Source organism: Ascaphus truei, chromosome 1, assembly GCF_040206685.1.
Source record: "Ascaphus truei isolate aAscTru1 chromosome 1, aAscTru1.hap1, whole genome shotgun sequence".
NCBI lineage: Eukaryota > Metazoa > Chordata > Amphibia > Anura > Ascaphidae > Ascaphus > Ascaphus truei.
This window is the reverse complement of record NC_134483.1, coordinates 341,146,359-341,168,560: the sequence shown is the minus strand read 5'-3', so window position 1 is coordinate 341,168,560 and position 22,202 is coordinate 341,146,359. Positions and strand designations below refer to the sequence as shown.

Here is a 22,202-nt window from a genome sequence, read left to right as displayed (position 1 = left end):
CTTGTGGTGATCATGGAGGAGGTATTACCAAAGCAATCCCTACAATTAAGGAGAATGATTTGGGATTTGTGACCCCAAATTATTATTATAAATGATTAATATTAGAAAACATAAACACATCATTGGCCAACCCCACACACTGTCATTAGCTTGTAATCACGGCCGTTTAGACTGCAGCGTGGTATGAAAGTTACGTGCAGGAGCCTCCTAGCTGGGAGAGGTTTTGCCGCTGTCCATGTTCACAATGGAATATAAAACCAATTAAATACAGAGAAAAGGATATCTACTGAAGTTTAGGTCGGCTGTTTTTACTTTTATGTTTACAATTCCCCCCCCCCTTTTTGGGGGGGGGGGGGGTAAATGAATGCAGTGTTTTTTGCCCACAGTAGTATGAACTGCCCGTTTTTAAATAAACCAATTCATAGATGAGGGCAATTTATACAATTTAGTGACATTATAAATAGTCTTAAGGGTGCAGCTACTCAAAAATTATCCATCTTGAAAGTGAGCTCAGTGTAATTGTCTTTTTAAGGCAGATTAACAATTATATTTCTTTTCCCACCTGTTTTTGATTTTAAAAAAAATATTTAATAAAGTGTAAAATCTGCAGTAGTGGGCTCGTCTGGGAAACGGCTGCAGATTCTCACTTGCCCCATCCCAGCAAAAAGTAGAGAGCTGGTACTGCCACGCAAACTTCAAAACTGAAGTCCGGTGATATCACAAAGTGTAATGGACTGTGGCCATTTTCTGATTGGCTTTTGGCTCTGTTTTTTTATAAATAATGCACAAAGTTTAGAACAGACTTCTTGAAAAGGAAAAAAAAACTAGATGTTGAAACAGACACCCTATTAAACAATAACGGGAATAAATATATATCCAAAATAAATTGGGGAAGGGAGAACTGCACCTTTTAATACCTTAATATTGTAGAAGACACAGGGTGGTGTTTTTCCAGTCTCATTGTTAGGGGCCATTGCTGCATGTAGCTCTAATTTGATGGGAAAAGCCTGTACATACTTGCAGAAGGTAACATTGAGCTATAAAGATGCAGTCCTACAAAGGAAAGTATGTTAATGTTACAATAGCGCTTCTAGTTTTACACAATTAGACATAAAAGCCCAGCAGCAAAAAGCTCTATAACAAATATTGTAGCATAGTTACCACATGCTGCATTTCAGGACTGTTCAGGGGCGCATGGAGGAGTAAATAATGCTGCAGTTCAAAAGCTGTAATCCTGGTTTAAAAATAAAGCAGATTTTACCAAATTGTAGTTAAAAGACCTGTCACTGAGGTGTCCGTCTTGTACATAACTCATTACCTTATTGGGTTAAAGTAAACAACATCAATTATGCTTTTCTGTAAAAATGTATCAAACGTAATGATTTTACTCTAATCAATCTCAACTATGAGATGACTGATCCCACGTACAGTTGTGCCTTTAAAGCCGCAACCACCCTTTGTTCACAAGTGCAAGGTGCAATTGTGGAGCTGATTCTTACTGGTCCCAGCTGCTCCAGAGATCTCACGGTTCTCCATCTATTAGTAGTTCAGTTTGCCATTAAAATAAATAAGCAAACTAGACATGGCAGCCAAACTCTCCCAAGTAGGAAGTCACAACACAATCTTCAAACCAAATGTTGATGACTGGATGCTTATTCTTGTCCATTGGCTACTGCTTTTACTACCTGGGAAATCGGAGGTATGCTAGAGGTTGACCCAGCACAAATAAATTGAGGGGCTGGTCAGTTTAGGTACTGTTTTTAAAATGAAATATAACACTTGCAGCGCATATTGCTGTTTTAAACTATTTACACAGAAGCCATGCTTGCTTTTAAATTGCTTTGTTTTCCTCGTTAAGTTTTACCTTGTTTCACCATGTGCAGGTTGTCTCGCTGTGTTAAACCCTTAATAATAAACAATATAGCATAATCTTTATAACTGTTAACCCCATTCTGATCGGTGCTTTTGATTTCACTTTGCATGCAACCCGCATAACCCATGCATAAAAAGCCTTGTAATCTGAATTATTTAATTGTTCTGATGTGTTATACTGCACAATAATTCTTTATTATGTCCCACAATTAGATTGGTAATCAATTGAAGTCCAAAGGGATTTTTAGTTAAAATGTAATTCCTGCTGTTTGTGTCTGGTCTGAGGATCCACATAAACAACTGTTCTAGGTTTAGTTGGTACATTGATCATATTAAGGTCATGCTTGGGTGAGTTTCTTGAATTTTGTAGACAGTGCATGATCTTGGTAAAAATTTTATTTAACGGGACTCTGTAAATGTAATTATTATTGTACTATATACTGAGTATGGTGTGAGGCCTCATGGAGAGAGATGCAAGTGATGGTGTGGTCATTAGCTTGTCCACTACAACCAAAGCCAACATGAGTTGTCAGCCTCCTCCAGACTATCAATCCCATCCTTCTTGCTATGTTATGTATCTCAAAGAACCAGCACTAGTTTTATGTCCATTTGATTACATTGGCAGAACTATGCCCTTTGCTTAAAGTACCAGCCCAGCAGCAGACAATTAAAACTTCTAGCCAGTTGTGTAACAGACAATCACTTGCTATTATTGTATGTTCAGATCCCCCATGAGAATCCTATTAGAAGTGCCTGTCTGGAGATGAACACCTCTGCCTAAAAAAGAAGCCCGCAGTACATCTCTCATTTAGAAGATTATTATTTATATGTAATGGTTAAGGTAGTCTAATTTTTAATCTGCTGAGCTATTAGAAAGGTGGGGATGTGATATGAAATTAAAGTGCTTTTTAGGGTAGTGTAATGTCCGGCTGCTAACTCTACTGCAATGCATTATTTGTTGTGACGGGCAGCACGGCAGCTATAAATATTCTTAGTTTCGTAGTCTACCAAAGACCTTTCGCTCAGTTTCTACTAATTTTTTTTGCATGGATTAAACTAACACTGGGCTTTCTCCCCCCTCTTGTTATTTTTTGTTTGCATTGATATATTCACCTACTAACCGGCATGGTGACTTGTGCTAAAAGGAATTGGTAAATTATCCACTGCTGATGGTAAAGCGTTCGCAGATCCTGAAGTGCTTCGCAGATTGACGTCCTCGGTCAGCTGTGCGTTGGATGAAGCTGCTGCTGCACTTACCAGAATGAGAGCTGAGAGCACCTCAAATGCAGGGCAGACGGACAAGTAAGTCACCCTGACATATATTATTGTCACTGCGCAGTAGGACCTCGGCTACAAAAAGTGCTGCACTCATTTGAAGTAGTGTTGGACACATGCAGACAAGCGTAACATTGATGTACTGCTGGGAGTCGGTAAAAGTCAGTCACATGGCACAAAGTACATCTTTACTTCACTTTACATAACTGGGGATCTGCTCTTGCATTCAGACTTTTATATAAATGATGCAGAACAAAAAGAAAAAAAGCAGCGCTAAACACTAATCTAATAGAAATGAGTTAATTACAAATTTACAATGATAACAAACTTAATAGTGCTAACGGAGGAAGGTAATGAGTTCAATATAGATATACTTAGATTTAGCAGCCAGAGTCCAGGAGAGAGTTCCACGTCCCTCCAAGTGTGAGCAAAGAAGAAAAGATGTTCTCCGGCGTGTTGTCAAGTATATTCGTTTTATTCAATTTTGCATAGCTTGTGTTGTAATTCTTTTCCTATCGGGAGTGTCAGAGGTTAATCTAGACAGGCTAGGTTTCCAATACATATAGAGTTGCAATGGAGATAGAAGAGCGAAAAGATCATGGCACAATAAATTTATTACAAAAGGCTAGATTAAGAACAATATTGCACTTACAGCCAGTATCATCAAACAGTGTTTTTGGATAGCTTCCCAGCGTGTGGTAATAACTCTTTGCTTTGATGGTAATATTGCTCACATATTGTAGAGTCCACGGTCCCCTTCCGCTGTGTTTCCGCTGCGCCCGTCACCTCCGATTTTCCTCGAGGGGGGACACTGCACCGTTCCTACTTCCCTGCACCTTGTGCACGGTCAGGGGTGCTGGGAGGAAATGTTACAGCAGCAGTCTCATTCACACTCGTATTTGCATACAAGTAATTGCAGGGCCAGCAGCCACTTGCTTCAGCAAAGGGGAATCCTCACCACACGGCACACGTTGTTGGGAGCTATGGTGGCTCAGTAAGTCCAAAAATCTAACATGTTTCGCCAATGCTTCATCAGAGATCTCTGAAGATAACGCATTGTTATTCTCACTATGATAGATTGAGTCCACTTATGTCTTATTTTTGCTTATGATTTACCTTGGCGATTAACTCAAAGAAAGAATCGTCCATTTCTGTTCGAAGTAAAAAAAAATAGCTGAGATGTAATTGCGCTTAGTACACCAGGCCTTAAGCCTTTGAACCTCTCCACATCTGCAGAACTAGCGCTGAATTATCCGAATGTTGTGGTGCCACTTGCCAGGATGTACTAGAATAGTTTTTGTATTAGTTTATTAATCTTTTAAATGGCAGTAATAAGCATACATTTGAACAGTAATTTAAGAATGAAATATTTACGTATTAATATTTGGATGCGCATATAACAAAATTACAAATATTAAAAAAATTTTTAAAAATGTCTACTATGTCAAATTGTAAAGTAAGTTTGGTAATTGTGTGATGGTATAACCATAAAGGTTATTTTACATTCATATATTAAAATGAATTTAAAGAACATATCAACATTTCAAATAAATATATTTATATTATCCGGGTTTGTACAGCCCAGCTCTGGGTTTCCAGCGTTTCTGGAACCTCTCCCAATTGCTAGAAACAAATGTGATGCACTGCCCATTGTAGCACTCTTGGTAAGGAAATAAGTGAGAGTTCCCATAATTATTGAGTTAAATCTTCATTGCATGAGATTGGAGCATAGAATTTCTATACCATGCGTGCAAAAGGCTTTTGTATTATTTTGCTCTTGGCATCAATTTCATATTTACCCCAATTTTTATCGGTATAGTTTTGTTCAATTTTATTTGCAAAACTGTCCAGAAACATTGCTGCATAGATATCTACTTTTAGTTTACTACCATTTTCAATATTAGAAACTCTCTCTATATTGAGGATCATTGACTGCTTAAAAATGAAAAGGGTTAAAAAAATAAAAATAAAATAAGTTTCTTAAATTTGACAATTCTAGAAATAAAATGTAAGAATTTGCAAACCCCAACTAGTATCAAATGTAAAAGCGACATTTATTAGCTAGTCTTTAATAAAATGTATACCATTATGTCTCTAGCTTTAATTCTGTGTTTCATGAAACTTTTCTAGGTGAGAGGATGAGCTTAAAAAGAATAACTTCACATTTTTTGTAAAACAAGTAGGAGACATGCATGGAGGAAGCGCTTATATCGGACCTCCTTCCAACCATTGCATTATTTATCCACCCTTTGACCCGGAAGTATTTTGTGTATTCTTATTTCTGTTGCATCCCTTCCCAGAGGAAATGACCAATTCATTAAGTTTCTGCGCTTTGCTTTTACAGCCGCAGTTTGGCAGAAGCTTGCTCTGAAGGGGATGTGAATGCAGTGCGGAAGTTGCTAATTGAAGGCCGAAGTGTTAATGAGCACACAGAAGAAGGAGAGTCCCTCCTCTGCCTCGCTTGTTCAGCGGGATATTATGAGCTTGCTCAGGTTGGCGGTTCAATTTCTGGAGACTGCAGTTGTGGCACATTCTCTTGCACAGAACTCATGTATTTCTTTGTGAAAGCGACGTGTAATTGACATAAATCATTGGTGTAGGTTATTTTGCATCAGTCGCCAAAATAATAGTCCATAATATTAAAAAAAATTGTTCTGAAAACCTATAATCTGTACGGTACCAGTAAATATCTGTACGGTTAACTTGTAAGCTTTAGTTACATGGTGTAAATGAAAATCTTTGGTTATTTATTGATATATACAGTATATAGATGAGTGCTTTTTCAAATGAGGATTATAAGATGGATATAGAATATTAACTTTTTTTGTGATTAACTAAAAATGTTTTTTTTTTTTTTAAGTTTATTAATGGAAATGCAAGCCGTTCTGGAAAGTGAAAGAAAACTCGCTAGATTACAGAAATCTAGTTTTTTAAACCGTAAACACTTTTCTACCTGGGCTATCTTTTGATTGTGCAGCTGTGCAAGTTTTATTCATACATGTAATCTATTATCAAGTGAAGCACAAATGTCATCTTGTGCTGTTGTCTTCTTGAAAAGTAAGGCTATGGCCCCAGTCCTCCCTGCTGCACGCGCGCCTGGTGACATGGCGGCGCGTGCAGAGACTACAGCAGCGATCGGCGGTCAGTAGGGGAGACCTTGGGAGAGCGCGGCAATGACGGGGCATATCTGCCCTGCCATTGGCTGCGCGCGGCCACGTGAACACGTTGCGGCACGGGAAGATAACCTACCCGCCTGTCTTCCCTGCCAGCGTACGGTTCGCAGCGCTTTGCGTGCCCACACACCACCACTGGGGCCTGCCCCATGGAGGGCTGTCGTGGTGTGTGGTGCGTGCGCCGCAGTAACCACCGGGGACTCTGCCTTGGGCAAACACAACCTGCAAAAAGTCAAGAGATCCTATTTAGTGATGTGGGGGTCTTATGCTAACCTCTCTAAGAATTCACAAGGTCCTAACTGTCTCCCCCTCTGTTAAAAGGTTCTTCTGGCTATGCATGCGAATGTTGAAGATCGAGGAATAAAAGGAGATATAACGCCTTTGATGGCGGCTGCTAATGGGGGGCATGTTGAAATTGTGAAGCTGCTGCTAGCCCATGATGCCGATGTTAATGCCCAATCATCCACAGGTTGGCAGACTTTTTTTATTTGTACCTCCTTGGAAGAATTCTATCCTTAGTGTGTTTTATGTACGTTTTGCAATGCTTTTATGATAACATGCTATGTTCCTAGTAAACTGCGATTGTGATATCTTTTTAATACACCAACATGAACCGTTATGAAATTTTTTTAGAGATGAAATTAGACTATACAAAAGTTCAAAACCTTGCAGGTTTCTGCACAGAGGCTAGTGCTCTGTAGGAAGCGCTGTACATTTTTCATACTGTAGATGAAATAATCTATGGACAACTCACGTTGGTTAATGAAAAGAAATCAGAATTTAATGATATTCCTAATGTGGATTGGAACGACCCCATTGGCAGTCATAAATGCTTAACAAAGCTGCCATAGGTCTGTTGTGATTGCAGCACTCTTGTACTCTACAGCTGCAAGGGCAAAATGTGGTAAGGAAGACGGGTAAACTTTGGAGATTATGGATTTTTACCTTTTTTCCCCCTAAAGGTTCTAGACCTAAAATGGTGATCTTCACCAACATTTTTGTGATATCTGTGGTGTTAGGCTACGCTTATAGTGCCGGCGACGCGACGGTCTCTGGAAAGTCAAATAGGGATGACTTCCAGCGATCGCGACCTATCCGTTGCGTCGCGCTTACTATAAGTGCACGCAATGGCGGCAATGCATTTGTTTTGCCGCGATGTCGCGTCTGTCGCCGGCACTATAAGCGCAGCGTTAGCCTTCCTTTTTAAAGATTTCAAATGTCTGCAGATATTTCAATTTGGTTTGTATTTATTTTTATTGGAAGTGGCTTAGTCCCCATATTGACATACAGGGAATTCCATCACGTGGATTGAACATCCTTCTGTCCCTACTACTGGTTTTATTTTGGTTCTGAGAGGGCTCCCATGTAATGAGATTACACTTTCATTTACTAAATCACCAACTCTTGATTAGCCTGCTCTGTGCATGATAATAGCATTGTTTGGTTTCAAAATACCCATCACCTCTAAAATTGTGATAGCAGGATTTCTGCTTTTGTGAACTGAAAGAGAGCTATTGTGCCTGAAATTGTGGTGAAGTTTTGGGAAGTTCTAATAAATTGTATTATCTTGCTCCCCCCTCGATGTTTTAAATGCACGTTTCTTCTATCTCACCCAGGAAACACAGCCCTTACATATGCCTGTGCCGGCGGCTATGTAGATGTTGTGAAGGTGCTGCTGGAATCCGGTGCTAGTATTGAGGACCATAATGAGAATGGTCACACGCCTCTTATGGAGGCAGGAAGTGCTGGGCACGTGGAAGTGGCCCGAGTCCTTCTGGAGAACGGAGCAGGAATCAATACGCATTCCAATGAATTTAAGGAGAGCGCACTTACATTGGCATGTTATAAAGGTAGGAGTGATGTAGAAACACACAGTATCCATGCCCAGCTAACTTTTCCCTTGGCCATGAACTGTCAGGGAAGCAGTACTGCAGCAAAGAATCGCAGATCTGGCTATAGTTTTTATCATTCACTTAGGGTTTAGTTGTAATGGATTTTGTAATGTTAACGTTCTGAGTGCCGTCACACCAGCAGCACCGGGTTTCCGGATCCCGACCACATGGTTGCGCCCCCCCCATATGACGTGAGTGAAAGGGGAGAAGGCTCAATTCCCAATCCGATCTATCGGCGTACATTTTCCCATTTGAAAACAAGCAGTTATAGCATGATGTGCTCTGTCATAGGGCCCTAGGGGGTTAGTGACATTGAACCGTTTATTTGAATTAGGCGTTAAATTTTTTACCTGTACCTGAAATGTGTGGTTGTGAATAGATCATAACATTACTGATTCTGTTTGTTTCTGTGATTATTTTCTGTCAATACAACTCTGTATGTCAATATGATTCAGTTTTTGAAACAAATCTGGCGGCTTAATATTTTTCTTCCCCGTGATGCAGTGCTATTAGTTTGGGCAAGATATTATTTAAATGGGTAAATAAGTGTGAGAACTCCCAAAATGGCACCGTTTGTATGCTTGGTATTTCTTTCTTACTTTGTTAATTAAGCTGTAATGAACTGTTAATTTGACACACTTCCCTTGCCTGCAAGCTCCAGAGTTCCCTAAAAGCAGAATAAGTGGAGTCCTGGAAGTGTTTCCAGTCTTTCTTTAACATCCATATCATGTAAAGGCATCTTCCCCATGTTGGAGAAGAGTTCAGCTTCATTTGAAATGTATGGGACTAAAGTCTCAACCACAGGCAAAGCTGCTTCACCTCCTCTATGGGGACTTACGTTTTAGATGAAGTGTTTGTGGTTGGACTACATTAAAAGAAGCTTTACACATTAAAACTTTGTTTTTGTCACGTTCCATTTTAGGGCATTTAGAGATGGTAAGATTCCTCTTGGAGGCCGGGGCAGACCAAGAGCATAAAACTGATGAAATGCACACTGCTTTAATGGAAGCTTGTATGGTAAGGTGCCCTATATCTTACAGCATGGATCACATTGACCACACGTCATTAAGCTCTTCTCTGTTAAGAACTAATTAAGGACTATAAAATTACAATTATATCGCTCTCTGTTCTTACATTATTTCTGTTACCTTTTCTTTATACATATTTTAAGAGCTTAAAGACGTCATAATTTTGCTAGTGTCATTTTCTAGTTGTGTAATTTTCCCTTAAAAATTGCATTAAATAAATGTAGAAAAAGAAAGATACACTATTGGAAGCAACATGACAATTTATGGTTCAAATGTTTTTTATTTTTCACTGTATTTACAAACTACAGCTCAACCCCGTTATAACGCGATCTGTTACAACGTGAATCCGCTTATAACGCGATGCAAGCGTGGCTCCCAATTTTCATATTTATATATACTTTACAACACGATTGGTATCTTAAATACTTAATTGTACATTATTTGTAACGCGATCCGCTTATAGCGTGATGTGATTCTTTGGACCCAAGCACAGCGTTATAAGGGGTTGAGCTGTATACATATTAGGAATTACTCGTTTTACATATTTAACATTTTGTAATGATGTCCAACACATCTCCATTGTCTGGGCAAATGAAGAAGCTAAAACTCTTATTCAAACTTTAGAAAGCCGTGAGTTGGTTATCCGAGGATTTAGGAACGGTTTTGTGAGCTGGTTTGTCATATCCCAGCACAAGTTGTTGTTGTGTCCGTCTCTATCTGCAAACATTATAGTGCAGCAACTAAAGTTTCAATCATCAAGATGCCATTGCCAAAAATGATCTTTCATAAATCTAAAAGTTACCAGCCATTTAGATGATAATAACTTTACTACAAAGTAAACCCTTAAATCATATTATAAATGTTTTGCCCGGGCTATAGTGAGTGCAGGTTGCCCTCTATGAAGTGCTAGATTTTAACAGATCAGTGGCAATACACAGATGTTCCACGCACTGTCCTTGCATTCATTTACATAAACATTGCTTTGTAGACGATAAGCTGACCACCGTAAGGTAGTCTTGGAGAACATTGGTCGCATATGTTTTCTAATCTCATTTTATTTCATTTATACCAGGATGGCCATGTTGAGGTTGCCCGGTTGCTTCTTGACAGTGGAGCCCAAGTGAATATGCCTGCTGACTCATTCGAGTCCCCCTTGACCTTGGCGGCTTGTGGTGGTCATGTAGAGCTGGCGGCCTTACTCATCGAGCGCGGTGCTAACCTGGAGGAGGTGAACGATGAAGGCTACACACCCCTCATGGAAGCAGCAAGGGAAGGACATGAAGAAATGGTGGCGTTACTTCTAGGGCAAGGTAACGGCTCAACAGTATCCATTTATCTGAGTTAATTTAGGAAGAAGTTTCTCTAAAAAGAACATCTTGTAGGAAGTGACCTTGTCTGTTTCAATGAAGATGCGTGTTTACAAACATTTTATATCTGCAGTGACCGGTTTACAGGTCTACATTTATTTTCTTTTTAGCTCCAGATCTTGCATGGTTGACGACCAGGTTTTAGTTGAAATGTTCTTTTCCCTAAAGCTTGGCCTGGTTCAGTATAGTCGGCCTCTTATGACATTTGTAAAAATTGCTTTGTCTCTGCTCTTGTGCACCAAATCTTCAAATTATACGGTGCTGGGAGGAGTCATTTTTACATTTACCTCTTGGTTTAGGTAATTGAAATAAACTATTTGTTTTTCAGTTTAGTAATAATTGAAGTCTCAATGTTGGCTTTGTTTAACCCATACATTGATATTATTCCAGCTGCAGAGCAAGCTGCAGGTTGAATATGATGGTAATCAGTTTGTGAAGCAGAATAAAACAGAACTGTATTAATTCACTCTTGCCCTCCAAAAAGCATTATGAAAGCCTGTACTTTATATATTCTAATACTTTCTAAATTGTAACAAACCAAATGGAATATTTAAGTAATAATCCCCGAAGAACAGGGCAGTACTGGCCAATAATGCCCTGACTGGAAGAGTTGTTCACCTCGGGCCTTTAACCCAGCCAGGGCATTATTGGCCAGTAATGCCCTGTTCTGAAAGGATTATTACTATTATAGGCTAAATGTAGGCTTTTTTCATAAATAGGCACTTTTGTATAGTTATATAGATTTGTTTATTAAAATAAAATGGTAAATACATTAAACCACCCCTATATACTCTTAAACTGCAGCTATCTATATCCACACTCAGCCACCCTCTCTGTGCACACCACAGCAGCTCTACACAGGTACACACACACACCACTGCAGCTGTTCACGTATACACACACACCACTGCAGCTGTACACACACACACACACACACACACACACACACACACACACACACACACACACACACACACACACACACACACACACACCACTGCAGCTGTACACACGCACACACACCACTGCAGCTCTACACACACACATACACTGCAGCTCTACAAACACACATACACACCACTGCAGCTCTACACACACACACACACCACTGCAGCTCTACACACACACACACACCACTGCAGCTCTACACACACACACACACACACACACACACACCACTGCAGCTCTACACACACACACACACACACACACACACACACACACACACACACACACACACACACACACACACACACACACACACACACACACACACACCACTGCAGCTCTACACACACACACACCACTGCAGCTCTACACACACACACACACACCACTGCAGCTCTACACACACACACACACACACACCACTGCAGCTCTACACACACACACACACACACACCACTGCAGCTCTACACACACACACACACACACCACTGCAGCTCTACACACACACACACACACACACACACACACTACTGCAGCTCTACACACACACACACACACACACACACACACACACACACACACACACACACACACACACCACTGCAGCTGTACACACACACACACACACACACACACACCACTGCAGCTGTACACACACACCACTGCAGCTCTACACACACACACACCACTGCAGCTCTACACACACACACACACACACACACACACACACACACACACACACACACACACACCACTACAGCTCTACACACACACACCACTGCAGTTCTAAACACACACACACCACTGCAGCTCTACACATACACACACACCACTGCAGCTCTACACACACACACACACACACCACTGCAGCTCTACACACACACACACACACACACACACACACACACACACTACTGCAGCTCTACACACACACACACACACACACACACACACACACACACACACACACACACACACACACACCACTGCAGCTGTACACACACACACACACACACACACACACCACTGCAGCTGTACACACACACCACTGCAGCTCTACACACACACACACCACTGCAGCTCTACACACACACACACACACACACACACACACACACACACACACACACACACACACACACACACCACTGCAGCTCTACACACACACACCACTGCAGTTCTAAACACACACACACCACTGCAGCTCTACACATACACACACACCACTGCAGCTCTACACATACACACACACCACTGCAGCTCTACACATACACACACACCACTGCAGCTCTACACACACACATACACTGCAGCTCTACAAACACACATACACACCACTGCAGCTCTACACACACACACACCACTGCAGCTCTACACACACACACACACCACTGCAGCTCTACACACACACACACAGACACACCACTGCAGCTCTACACACACACACACACACACACACACACACACACACACACACACACACACACACACACACACACACACACACACACACACACCACTGCAGCTCTACACACACACACACACACCACTGCAGCTCTACACACACACACACACACCACTGCAGCTCTACACACACACACACACACACACCACTGCAGCTCTACACACACACACACACACACCACTGCAGCTCTACACACACACACACACACACACACACACACACACACACACTACTGCAGCTCTACACACACACACACACACACACACACACACACACACACACACACACACACACACACACACACACACACACACACACACACCACTGCAGCTGTACACACACACACACACACACACACACACACACACCACTGCAGCTGTACACACACACCACTGCAGCTCTACACACACACACACACCACTGCAGCTCTACACACACACACACACACACACACACACACACACACACACACACACACACACACACCACTGCAGTTCTAAACACACACACACCACTGCAGCTCTACACATACACACACACCACTGCAGCTCTACACATACACACACACCACTGCAGCTCTACACATACACACACACCACTGCAGCTCTACACACACACACACACACCACTGCAGCTCTACACACACACACACACACCACTGCAGCTCTACACACACACACACACACACACACACCACTGCAGCTCTACACACACACACCACTGCAGCTCTACACACACACACACACACACACACACACACACACACACACACACACACACACACACACACACACACACACACACACACCACTGCAGCTCTACACACACACACCACTGCAGCTCTACACACACACACACACACCACTGCAGCTCTACACACACACACACACACCACTGCAGCTCTACACACACACACACCACTGCAGCTCTACACACACACACACACCACTGCAGCTCTACACACACACACACACACACACACACCACTGCAGCTCTACACACACACACCACTGCAGCTCTACACACACACACACACCACTGCAGCTCTACACACACACACACACACACACACCACTGCAGCTCTACACACACACACCACTGCAGCTCTACACACACACACACACCACTGCAGCTCTACACACACACACCACTGCAGCTCTACACACACACACCACTGCAGCTCTACACACACACACCACTGCTGCTCTACACACACACACCACTGCAGCTCTACACACACACACCACTGCAGCTCTACACACACACACCACTGCAGCTCTACACACACACACACACACACACACACACACACACACACACACACACACACACACACACACACACTGCTGCTGCTACAACCATAAACACTGCTGCTTAGACACACACACATGACCTCTGCACACATGACCTCTGCACACATGACCTCTGCACACATGACCTCTGCACACATGACCTCTGCACACATGACCTCTGCACACATGACCTCTGCACACATGACCTCTGCACACATGACCTCTGCACACAAGACCTCTGCACACAAGACCTCTGCACACAAGACCTCTGCACACAAGACCTCTGCACACAAGACCTCTGCACACAAGACCTCTGCACACAAGACCTCTGCACACAAGACCTCTGCACACACGACCTCTGCACACACGACCTCTGCACACACGACCTCTGTACACACGCACACACGACCTCTGCACACATGCACACACGACCTCTGCACACACGACCTCTGCACACATGCACACACGACCTCTGCACACGCGCACACGCACACACGACCTCTGCACACCTCTGCACACGCACACACGACCTCTGCACACACGCACAGGCACGCGCACACGACCTCTGAGCACAGGCACGCACACACGACCTCTGCACACACGCGACCTCTGCGCACACGCACACGATCTCTGCGCACACGTACACGACCTCTGCGCACACGCACAGGCACATGACCTCTGCGCACACGCACACGACCTCTGCGCACACGCACACGACCTCTGCGCACACGCACAGGCACACAACCTCTGCACACGCACAGGCACACAACCTCTGCACATGCACACGCACAGGCACAAGACCTCTGCACACGCACACTGCAGCCACAAACAAACTGCAGACAGCCACTTACTACTTTGCAGACACTCTCCCCCCCCCCCATACCCAATTCAACTGAATCTGCTCAGTCAATCTGTCAGCTCGGGAGGGGGAGGAGTCAACCCATAGCTGATACTTACTGACCAATCCCCTGCCCTGTCGCAGAGCTGTTCTGAAAGCTGATTGGCTGGAAATAAGCACACTGTAAGCTGCAAAAATTCCGGCCATTACTGAATGAATAATGCCCGGAATTTTACGGCTTTAGCCTATAATACAATGTAATAAATGTTAGTAATACGGCTTCTCATGAATGTCATATAAAACAATATTTTTTTCATTTGGTTGCGTTGCTGCATAGTTGCATATAGAATATAAAACTTCAGGACATAATACTGTACTTCTAAGAATATGCACTCTTAAACTGTGGCTACCTCTGTGCCAGTAGGGTCACTGTTTAATAAGCCGAGTAGCCCTGCATACTGTAGTTATGGGAGTAAGTTTGGGAATTGCTTGATATTTAGGTATCTTTTTTTAGATGCCAGATATGAAACATTTACAGCAAATGACCATCTAACTGCTGCTATAGAGCATTTTAACCCAAATTGTGACCCAGCTTTTACTGTCAATCCTCAACATTTCTGAACTGTTATACTATCTCTCTACAACCTCTACGAGGAGACTGTTCCATGCATCTGGGCCACTAACCTCTCAGTGAAGGGGTCATCTGGTTTCCTTGAGTCCAGCTGCCTTCAGCTTCATCTTCAATTTTCCATAATTTTCTGCAAAATGCCAACGTGTGTTACCTTGAAAATAAACATGCCATAACCGCCTTTATTTATTGGATGGAATAATTTAAGGAGCGAGAAATTCCATTTTTTTTTTTTTTTGCTCCAATGTTCTCTTTTTCTTGTCCAAAAGGAGCAAATATCAATGCTCAGACAGAGGAGACCCAAGAAACCGCCCTCACGCTGGCCTGCTGTGGAGGGTTTCTGGAAGTAGCGGACTTCCTCATTAAAGCTGGAGCTGATATAGAGCTGGGGTGTTCCACGCCTTTGATGGAAGCTGCTCAAGAAGGTCACTTAGAGTTGGTCAAGTACTTGCTAGCAGCTGGTAAGCAAAAACGTATTCCTTTTGTATTGCAGATTTCAAAGTTGTCTTGCACAGTACAAATCTTTACACATCTATTCTTTATTGGAAGTGCTTCTATATATAAAGTATGTCTTCATTTCAGACTGTTTATTCATCCAAATGTTAGTAAATGCAATTTTTTTTTTTTTTTTAAAGATACATGATTAAGTTAGTACTTGGGCTACTTGGACAGAAAAGGGTGTTTATACTTATCCATGACTTCTTAACGCTAAACAAAACTAATATACGCATATGGGATCTTCCCCACAATTTTTTTTATTTTAACAAGTGTGATTGTTTAAATGTAGTGTAAAAATAACCAACATTGATGTGAGATGAGCAGTATGGGATAGCTTGAAAGTTGTTTCACAGAATTTTTGTTCATCCAAAAAAAAGGAATAAATAAAATATAGTGGAAACTTGTATATAGATTTGAGGAGAATTGACATGTATATAATGCATTATAATTCTAAATACATTAACAGAATACAAAAACATAATCATATGTCAGATATTCAGACTCTCCCCCATAATTATGTCTGTGTATGTATATATTAAGATTGGCTCATACATTATCTCCATTTGTTAAATGGGTAATGTTGAATCCTTCATTATTGCAATGCACCAAAATGCTTAGTCACGAGCACTTTACCTAATTTGGCTATTGTAGATATATTGTCTAATCTGTCTTGTAGTAAATAGGTTGACCTTACATACTGTACTCAACATTTTAATGGTGAGGTGTTCTCTTTACCTTTCATGGTAAACTCTGCTGTTTTGTACCATCAACATATATGCTTAATTATCATGTTTGCTTTTTCTCCCACACCTGAAAATGCAAACCATATGGAAAATGTGTGTGTATATATATATATATAGATAGATATATATCTATATATATCTATATATATATATATATATATATCCTGTGCACTGTTGCAGTTTATATTCCCATTTTGTGTGGAGTAGTAGTAATTGATCAACAATGATGACTTGTCTGCTTACAGACTTACATTGGTTGCCTCAGCCTTACACATTTTTAAAGTAAAAGCAACCTTGTTTTCAGAAACTAAATTCAACTTCTGCAAATTAAATTCCGATACCTTACATGTCACGTAATGAATTGGTATGTTAGTTTTTGATGACATAGACCAGGAGTGCTCAACTCCAGTCATCCGCCCCCCCACCCCCCAAGAGGTTAGATTTTTTCGAAGATTGAGCCACCTGCACTGAAGCGGGGATATCCTGAAAACCTGTCCTGTTGTGGGTGCTTGAGGACTGAAGTTGAGCACCTCTGCTATAGACTAATAATAAATATGTTGGATTAGAGCACTGGGTTCCTGTTGGCAGGTTTATCACTTGACGTTTCGCTTCCTTTAAATGGTGTCACTTCAGGGTAGAAACCTGCAAGTCATTGCAAGTGTTAGCTGTGCTTACACACTTACACAGATATCAATTTAAAGTGACTATCGTATGTATGCACATGTACTAATATACATTATTTTTATAGGAGCAAATGTCCATGCAACGACTGCAACCGGCGACACAGCTCTGACATATGCATGTGAAAATGGGCACACCGACGTGGCAGATGTGTTGCTTCAGGCTGGTGCAGACTTGGTAAGATACTTTCTTTCCGTCTTTGGCGGGTTTAGTGTGCAGCATATTCATAAAGAAATGCTGTGATGGTCTGGGTGTATTTATAAGCTCTGACCTCATAACATTGGGAACTTTGTAGGCAATGAAAAAAATCAAAGCCAGCCAGACTGTCACATTTAGCTGTTCTGGGTTTTATTACCTTTGACTTCACAGCTAATGTTGACTAAATGGTGTTTTATTTAGCTCTCAAGGAAGTTGAGTGTATTCCAGCATATGATCAAAAATATTTATTTCTTCAACATGTAGTAAACAGTGATTTGTATTTGTTTCCATTTTTTTTTTCCATTATAAAATTTGAGTCAAGGTGTAAATCCCATGAAATGTGTATTTGGAATAAAGTTTAGGTATTAGAAAACAAAGACTTCCCAGTTTAAAAAAAAAAAGTTGAAAATCTGGAAATTTCTCCTTTAATAATAATAATAATAATAATAATAATAATAATAAAAAAACGGCACTTTTGCTGTTCATGAATATTTGGCAGTGAATAAGATATTTTTGTTTTCACAATTCCCCTAAATGCACACATGTATGTGATGTTCTACACTGATTTATATTTTTTGCCTCGAATGTCTGTTTTTTTTTAACCAATTCGGTACATTATGGAAAGCAAACTGGTGATTTTTGCACTTTGAAGACAGCTCGTTTTATTTTCAGGAGCATGAATCTGAAGGAGGAAGGACTCCTCTAATGAAAGCTGCAAGAGCGGGTCATGTCTGTACTGTTCAATTCCTCATTAGCAAAGGTAGGTTTCTGAAATTCTCATTGCAAAAAGATCCTCTTTGAGACCGTATAGAATGGAATTATTTTTGCCAGTAATGTACTATCGAAAGAAACATTTTGGAGAGTGTCTTTTTGTAGCGAGTTCCTAATTGAAGAATAAGTTGTAATGGGGAGTGCATAACCTTAGTGTGCCTCTGTCCTCTGTTCTAAGCAGCATGCTTTTGCTGGGTTGTCCAAGAATAAACAAATCTTCTTGAGCTTTAGGAAGTGTGCATGGATAAATTATTATATGAATTACATTTTAATGAGGACAGAAGCTTCCCTCCGTTGTATTAGAATTGACATAGTCTGGATATGCAGTTAGTTTGTATCTGCCAGGAATGGCAGGCGTGACCAGTGCCACCAAGCACAGTATTATAATATCTCACTGTCATCTAAGTGTTTTATGGGTCATAACTTATCAAAGAAGCTCTTATCCTGTGTTTTTCAGATAAGGTCCTTTGATGTCTAATAGTCTAATTAAAATGTCTGCTAATGTCATTTCAATTTCGGGTTTGTGCTTATTTTAAAGAATACCATCAACATAGAGCGGCACCCCACATCTTTTTGCCCGCCTTTAACCCAGGGTGCCTATCTAACAAAAAGCTTCTTAGTACTTGTTCGCCCCCGAGAGCATAAAAATACAGCAGATAATGTAAATGCAAAAATATATATTGTATCGCAGCATATCAAAAACCAGACATTTTGGTTCCCAAGAAGGTATTATTTTTTTTTTTACGAGTAAAATGCTATAGAGATATTGTAACAATAATCCGCCCCATTTGTATTATTTTAGGTGCAAATGTGAATCGGACAACACTGAACAATGACCACACCGTGCTGTCTCTGGCCTGTGCTGGGGGACACTTGGCTGTTGTGGAGCTGCTGCTGGCTCACGGAGCTGATCCCACACACAGATTAAAGGTAAAATGCATTTCTGCATCATTTTATTTCTAAGGAGTGGGATTACAGTAGATAACTCTGTCCTGAAATGCAGAGCCTTATTTTTATTTAGCAGTTATTTTTAATCGTCATCTTGTAGCATGGTCTATTGCTGGAGGCCTTTGGAGAGTAAACCCAAAATGACGTTCCTGAGAACTTTGTGTGTTAGAATGCAAAGGTTCATGATTTATAAATGTACAATTAGATGACATTCACTATTAAATATACATTTGTAGCATTTTGGGATCATTAAGTTTTTTTCAGTCTGTTAAACATCCTTTATGTACAAACGGTAGATTTCAGATTCTAATTTTAGCATCTAAATTTCTTCTCAGACAGGAATTTCCTTAACTTCATCCTGTTGCATTACTGAGCAGTAGTCAAGGCAAACTGCTAATTCAAATAAATCTCAAGTGCCGCTTTTATCCTAGTGATAAAGTGATCTGATTTTTCTAAATAATTAGCTGTACCTGGCGTAACATACACCGATCTAGCAGATCTTAAAGGTTACTAATTAAACATTTATCTTTATTTTCACCCCTCCCTGTAATCCTTGCTCTCTTGTCCTTTCTTCCCCACCTTACTCTCTCCTCCATCATGCCCTTTTCCTCTTTGCACTCTTCTGCCCCATGTGCACACTGGTCTCCATTCCCTCCTCTCCTTATCTGTCTCCTTCTGTACTTGCTGTCTCTCCTCCCCTGCCTCCATCATGCCCTGCTCCTCTTTGCATTCTCTCTACCCCTCTCATTGCAGTCCCTGCCTTACTGTCTGCTGCTCTCTGCACACTACTCTCCCTTCTCTCCTTGCTGTCTCTCCTCCCATCTTTGTACTCCCTCCTGCCACATGTGGCCACTGCTCCCTCCTTGCTTGAGAGAGAGATTTATTTTCAGGTGTAACTTGTTTAATTTCTACAATCAACACAAAGTAAAGTAATATTGTTCAAATAAGTATGAACAATTAAGGGAAGGATAAAATAGAGAAATAAACAAATGTTTTAGCTTCTGAGAAAGGCGTAAGCTGGCATGATGTATTTTGTTGTATTACATGTTCGTGAACTGTTTGACTTTAAATTGAAAGGAGAATTACATATTTCCTCAATTCTCCTCCACATATGACACCATTTTGTTTCTTTTTGAAGGACGGTTCGACAATGCTAATTGAAGCTGCCAAAGGTGGTCACACAAGTGTGGTTTGCTACCTGTTGGATTATCCCAATAACCTCCTGTCTGCTCCCCCGCCTGATGTCGCACAGTTCACTCCGCCTTCCCATGACTTGAACCGGGTAACGTATGATTATGTTCTTTTCGTAGGAGCGAGTCAGTCCAGATGTCAGTCCTAAGCGTAATTGTTGTCGCTTGAATCTCCGTGTATGTTTTTCCATGTCCATTGATGTCAGCACTTTATTGCGTAGCGCAAAGCTATTTCTGTTTGATAGAGCCCTTTTCTATGTTAGGGAAGCGTTTTACAAATTCCACACTAGCCGGATTGGGTTAAAACCATAAAAAGGAGGCATGTTCTCAATATGATATGCATGTTTCAAAAGCTGTAACATTTGACCAGAGAAGTGTAATATTGAGTCCAGCTCATAGAAAAGAATGTTAGCAATGACAGTGTCCAATGTTTTAGGCTCCTCGTGTACCAATGCAGGCACTGCCAATGGTCGTCCCACCCCAGGAACCAGACAAACCCCCTGCCAATGTCGCTACAAACCTTCCCATCAGAAATAAAGGTCAGTTGTAGCTTTGTAGACTTTCTTTTATTGGTTTACATTTCGGGTTCATTTTTCTTACAGCCACTTAAAGGCAAAATGTCTTAATAAAAAAATATTTTAAAAAGTTCAATTAAAGTCCAAGTTAAATTATTTGTTTTAAACTTTCATGGATGCCACGTGCCGTCTTGTTTGTTTTATTATTTTGCCCTGTAAACTTGTCCGTGGAGCAGATAGAACAAATAAGGCTTCATGTTGGCCTACATGCTGCAGCACGAAAATAATACTCAAAAACTAAATATAAACTAAATATAATTTTAAATGCCTCCTAATTGTTTGTAGAAGCTTTAGCAGAATTCTTCACTGGATTCCGCAAATATTAGGAGCAGAGCGTTAGTGCTCATATCAATTGTATTCCATGCTCTCTTCAATACCCAGGGAAAATAAGTATATGTTTAACAGTGTTTATATTTAGAACCATATTTGTTTTTCAAAAGCATGGATACGTAATACTTTGAACTTGCCATGCTTTAAATTAGTATGCATCCCAGTGACCCGATTTGGTTTAGAATTCAAAATGAAATAAATAAGTGCGCCTAAAAGATGCCAGCAGACGGCCCAATTTTAACAATCTGGCTTCGTTAAATACATATGACCATTCCTAAAGCAAATATCCGATTGCTTTGTTTCTTTGGAAATTGAACCCAAAATAATTTACGTTGGGGCCTGTGGTAGAGCAATGGTCAATCAATTGTTTCCTGAACTCCTTCCTTATCTCCGAGCCAATGAAGGCAAACAAGGGGAAGAAAGAGGATTGTCCGTGCAATCTTGTGTTCATTACGCAGTGATGTTACAAAAAGCTAGAGGAAATCAAACC

General features: G+C 41.1%; 1 protein-coding gene across 9 annotated transcripts in view; it reads left to right on the top strand.

Annotated features, from left to right (window-relative positions):
* Nucleotides 1-22,202, top strand: part of ANKRD17 (ankyrin repeat domain 17) — a 133,130-nt gene that overhangs the window by 73,951 nt on the left and 36,977 nt on the right. For 5 of the 9 annotated variants that reach the window (XM_075608153.1, XM_075608181.1, XM_075608118.1 and 2 more), the window contains 12 exons: nt 3,018-3,174; nt 5,492-5,639; nt 6,642-6,789; nt 7,937-8,170; nt 9,135-9,229; nt 10,313-10,550; nt 16,048-16,239; nt 17,768-17,877; nt 18,571-18,658; nt 19,472-19,599; nt 20,756-20,899; nt 21,244-21,346. In XM_075608153.1, the coding sequence (XP_075464268.1) occupies nt 3,018-3,174; nt 5,492-5,639; nt 6,642-6,789; nt 7,937-8,170; nt 9,135-9,229; nt 10,313-10,550; nt 16,048-16,239; nt 17,768-17,877; nt 18,571-18,658; nt 19,472-19,599; nt 20,756-20,899; nt 21,244-21,346 (1,785 nt within the window). The remainder of the gene's footprint in view (nt 1-3,017; nt 3,175-5,491; nt 5,640-6,641; nt 6,790-7,936; nt 8,171-9,134; nt 9,230-10,312; nt 10,551-16,047; nt 16,240-17,767; nt 17,878-18,570; nt 18,659-19,471; nt 19,600-20,755; nt 20,900-21,243; nt 21,347-22,202) is intronic. The other 4 variants (XM_075608190.1, XM_075608125.1, XM_075608143.1 and 1 more) reach the window with 3 other exon arrangements.